This window comes from Crocodylus porosus, unplaced genomic scaffold (assembly GCF_001723895.1).
Source record: "Crocodylus porosus isolate Cpor-Errol unplaced genomic scaffold, CroPor_comp1, whole genome shotgun sequence".
In the NCBI taxonomy this organism is placed as follows: Eukaryota; Metazoa; Chordata; order Crocodylia; family Crocodylidae; genus Crocodylus; species Crocodylus porosus.
Window position 1 is genome coordinate 37,443,338 of NW_017728914.1, and position 4,031 is coordinate 37,447,368.

Consider the following 4,031-nt stretch of genomic DNA (forward strand, 5'->3'; position numbering starts at 1 on the left):
GTATATAGCGCTGTACCCACGTATATAGATATATATATATATAAGACTTTCTAACACAGAACACACGTCCGGGCGCCGTCCAGGGACCAGGGATGTCCCGCTGGAAGGCCGAGGGACTGGTATAATAGAACAGTAAACAGTCCACTATCCCACCACAGGAAATCATTGGTAAACAGTGGTATCTACAGCGCAATCAGCAATCACAAACACCCTAGATAATTGTTTTAAGTATTTTTTTGTCCTTTTTTTGTCTTTTTTTTTCTTATTATTATCTTATTATTTCGTCTTTTAAATGATACTTTAGCTGCTCCTCGGAGTAAATTCTGCAGCACACGAGCTGTGAGCTTTCGAGGCGCCGGCAACAGGACCGTAAGGCTTTCCAGACCACCCGGGGGCACCGGGCAGGAGGGAGGGGCGGGGGACCGGGGCGAGGACGGGGGTTTAAAACAGAGGGGCATCAACACTGCTCCGACTGGCTAGAAACATAGAAACGTCACCTGCCGTATGTACAGTAAAGAGCTTTGGTTATTCGTGTCACGCAGGAGGGGTTGGGGCAAGGGAGCCGCCGGCCCGGGGTGCTGGTGTCCTCTGCCCTCCCCGGGCACCTGCCCCGCGCCGGAGCGGACAGGGAGGTCGAAGCAAGGGGAAAGGGCTGTCAACTGCACTGGCCAATCAGAGTGCCAGGAAGGGAGCGGGTCATCTCGAAAGGGCAGTGGGAACCAGCCTGGCTCACCTGGATTGGCCAGGAGGGGGTGGCAGTCCCTCACTCCAGCCAATCGAAAGCTGCCATTGGGCAAGTCCCACAATGCACACGGTGCAGGGGCGCGAAGGCGTCGGCGGCACATGGCGCACCCCGGCCCTGCCCCAGCTGCGGCTCCAAGCCCCTTCCCGCATCCTGCGGCTGGGTCCTCGGGGGCTTCTGCAACCACTTGCCCCAGGGCCGGATTTCCTGAGAACAGCCGGGCTCCCGCGGCCCCTGCCAGGCAGCTTCCACGTGGCGTATTGCTGAGAGCTGGTGCCCACGGGAACGGGAAGGAGGCTGCATGGGCAGGCTGCCACCGGGCCAGACTCTCCTTGGGCACCGCAGCCCCCTCCCATCCCCTCCCAGGCGGGCAGGGGAAGGCACCTGGGCCCAGCCCGGGCTTCCCAGCAGCAACTGCTCCCCCACGCGCCCACCCCAGGGCAGGGCCAGTCTGTGCCTGCAGGAAGCTCACGAGCACCAGGGCTGGGGGCTGTTCTCATGGCCGCGGGGCTGGGAGAGTCCTGGCCAAGGGCGTGGGAAGGATCCTGCTCCCCGGTACCCTATGGCTAGTGGAGAGGGGAGCTTGAGCCCGGCTGGCCGCACAGACCCCACCTCCCCCTCCAGCTGGGCCGGCGGGCGGGCGAGGGGAAGGGAGAGGCGCTCCGAAAGCCTTACGGTGCTGCTGCGGCGTGCGGACATGTGCAGTACAGTGCATGGCAGTAATCAGCTGAGCACAAAGACCCCCTCGCCCCACCCCCCTCACCCCACAGCTGGCTCGAGTCGGCCAATACCACGTCCCAAGCTGGTCATACAGGCATGCATATGTGTGAACTATACAGGGGGCCGGGCATCCCCATGGCCCCTCCAGACATCATGCAACACGACTGCCGACGGCCAGAGCTCTAGGGCACCGGGCACGGCTGCTTCCCTGCTACTGTCGGTCGGTCAGTTAGGGCCTGGGCAAGACGGCGCGTGCACACGCGGGAAGGCACGGGACCAGCGCGCTCCTCCCACCCGGGCAACAGGCCACCTGGAGGCATCGCCAGGGCCCAGCCCTGCCGGGGGGGGGAAAAGAGTAGGGGCAGGGGCCTCACCCCACAGAGTGGGAAGGGAAGATGGCTCCTCCAGGGCCGGGGTCAGGGAATTACTAGCTGGGCTTCTCCATGATACGAGCCAGGGGAGGAAAAAGACGCCACGAGACAGAGAACACGCCAGCCACACTCTGCTGGGCCAGGGTCTTCGAGAGAGGGGGCTGGCTGGAGTGAGTCACCCCCAAGTGCAATTAAAATTCATGTGGGGGATACTTAAAAATCAAGTGCGAGCCCAGCCCAGGGTGGGATGAGGTCACGGGGCACCTGCCACAGCAGAGCTGTGGGCACTGGAGCCACCACAGTGATTCTTCACGTGGCCCCAAGGGCACGGGCCAGCTGCTTTGTCCAGGAGGCCTCGCTCCCAGCCATGGCCCTGCGGAATTGGGGCTGGGAGAGCTTGCCCCCAGGGCAGCAGTGGTGGGGGGGGAATCTTTCCCCCAGCTGGGTAGAACTAAGCAGCCGGGGACGCCAAAGGCAGGCAGGCGCCCAGCAGTGCCTTGGGCCCGGGTCCTGCCCTTGCACAGCTCCACTGACCAATGCCTCCTGGTGCCCACCAGGCAGGTCTGTCCCCACCGCGCCAGGGGAAGGTCCAGCGGCCATGGAACCAAACACGACAGAGAAAAGAACGAAGGAGGAGGACGAACAACAAAACGGAGACCTGGAGTGATGGAGCAGCGGTGGCGACAGCGTCTTTGGAGTGCAGGGGCCTGGGCGCAGCCCCCGGGGCCGGGGGCAGCCCACTGGGTGGCGCCAGGCCGAGTCCGTGCCCAGATGGGCGGGCGGGGTAGGGGGTGGCCGGGCCCGCGTTCTCACCACGCCCAAGGAGGGGCTGCCGGAGCCCGGCCCCGCGCCCTCCGCCTCTCGGGCCTCGCGTGGCAGAGCCTGGGCCAGCCTCACTCGGCCTCTCGGTGCACCTCCGACGCGTCCGCCCGGCAGATCGGGCACGTGCGGTTGGCCTGGGGGCAAGAGCAGTTGCCATGAGCTCCGCGTGCCCAGCCCTGGTGCCCCGTGCTGAGCCTCCCGTGATGCAGGCACGGCCACCTGCCCTGCCAGGCCTGGGCGCTGCCTGCGGGTCCAGGTCTTTGCTGCCGCCCCGTGCGGCGCTAGGGGAGCTCCCAGGGCAGGCGCAGCCCCTGCCACTGGGAGGCGGGCTGCTGAGCACCCCCACCCACCCCCTCAGCAGGCTTGGGGCTGCCTGCCCCCTCCCCCCAGGCCGATACCTTTAACCATTTGTCGACACACTTGGCGTGGAACTCATGGTTGCAGGGCAAGACTCGGAGAAGCTGCCGGGCCTCGAAGTCGCTGAAGCACACGACACACCTGCGCAGGGGGCAGGGGACACCGTCAGCCAGACCCAGGCTCCAGCTGCACCCCCACCCCTCCCTACGTCCCCCCTCCAGCCTGGGGAGGTCCAGAGCGGCCTAAACTCCCAGGCATGCTTCCAAACCAGGTGCCCTGCCTGCCCACGGCCCACGAAGGCCCCCACATCACTCACAGAGTCTGCTCCGACTGGTGGCTCTCGGGGTTGAAGCGGTAGGAGGGCAGGTGCTCGATGTCGGCTTTGGTGAGTCCCCGCGGCTTGGCCTCCCCCAGCCGCTCAGCCAGGTTCAGCAGCGCCTAAGGGCAGGGACAGGTTGCTCAGCCCCTGCAGCAAACCCCAGCTCCATGCACGGCTCCCTGAGTGCCCCCCAGCCTGGCTTGCAGCAGCCCAAGCAAAGGGGGCTCCCAGTGCCTGGCCCCCAGCCCAGGCTGGAAACCAAACCCCAGTGCCCAGAATCCCACCCCCGGCCCCAGCTCCTTGTTCCCAGAACCAGAGAGCTGGGCATCGAGCCAGCTCGAGGGGGGTGGGTCTGAGGGCTGGGCCCAGGAGCTGGAAGCCCCTTCCTTGCCCACTCCCCATCCCCTGCAGCAGGGTGCAGCCCCCAACCTCATAGTTCTCCATCTCCACATCGTCCACGTCCAGGTCCAGGCTGATCGTGGGCCCAACGGCCGTTGGCGACACGGGAAGCATCGAGCTGTGGGGCAGGGAGGGAAGGGGGCACGGGGCAGTTACAGACGGGCCACTGCTAGAGGCGCCCGCTGCTGGGGGTGGGGGCAGCGCCCTTGCCTCCCAGAGCTGGCACCCACCGCCTGCCCGCAGCAGCCGGAGGGGCGCCTCTACCCTGCCCTGGTACTCACAGGAAGTATGGCAGGAAGCT

At 65.4% G+C, this 4,031-nt stretch overlaps 1 protein-coding gene across 1 annotated transcript in view; it reads right to left on the reverse strand.

Moving 5' to 3' along the window:
- Window positions 1-3: 3 nt before the first annotated feature.
- Window positions 4-4,031, reverse strand: part of RNF44 (ring finger protein 44) — a 7,945-nt gene continuing 3,917 nt past the window's right edge. The window contains exons 5-9 of the mRNA XM_019534750.1: window positions 4,012-4,029; window positions 3,761-3,848; window positions 3,329-3,450; window positions 3,054-3,153; window positions 4-2,789 (exon numbers count right to left, since the gene is read on the reverse strand). Coding sequence (XP_019390295.1) covers window positions 2,727-2,789; window positions 3,054-3,153; window positions 3,329-3,450; window positions 3,761-3,848; window positions 4,012-4,029 — 391 coding nt within the window. The 3' untranslated portion in view covers window positions 4-2,726. The remainder of the gene's footprint in view (window positions 2,790-3,053; window positions 3,154-3,328; window positions 3,451-3,760; window positions 3,849-4,011; window positions 4,030-4,031) is intronic.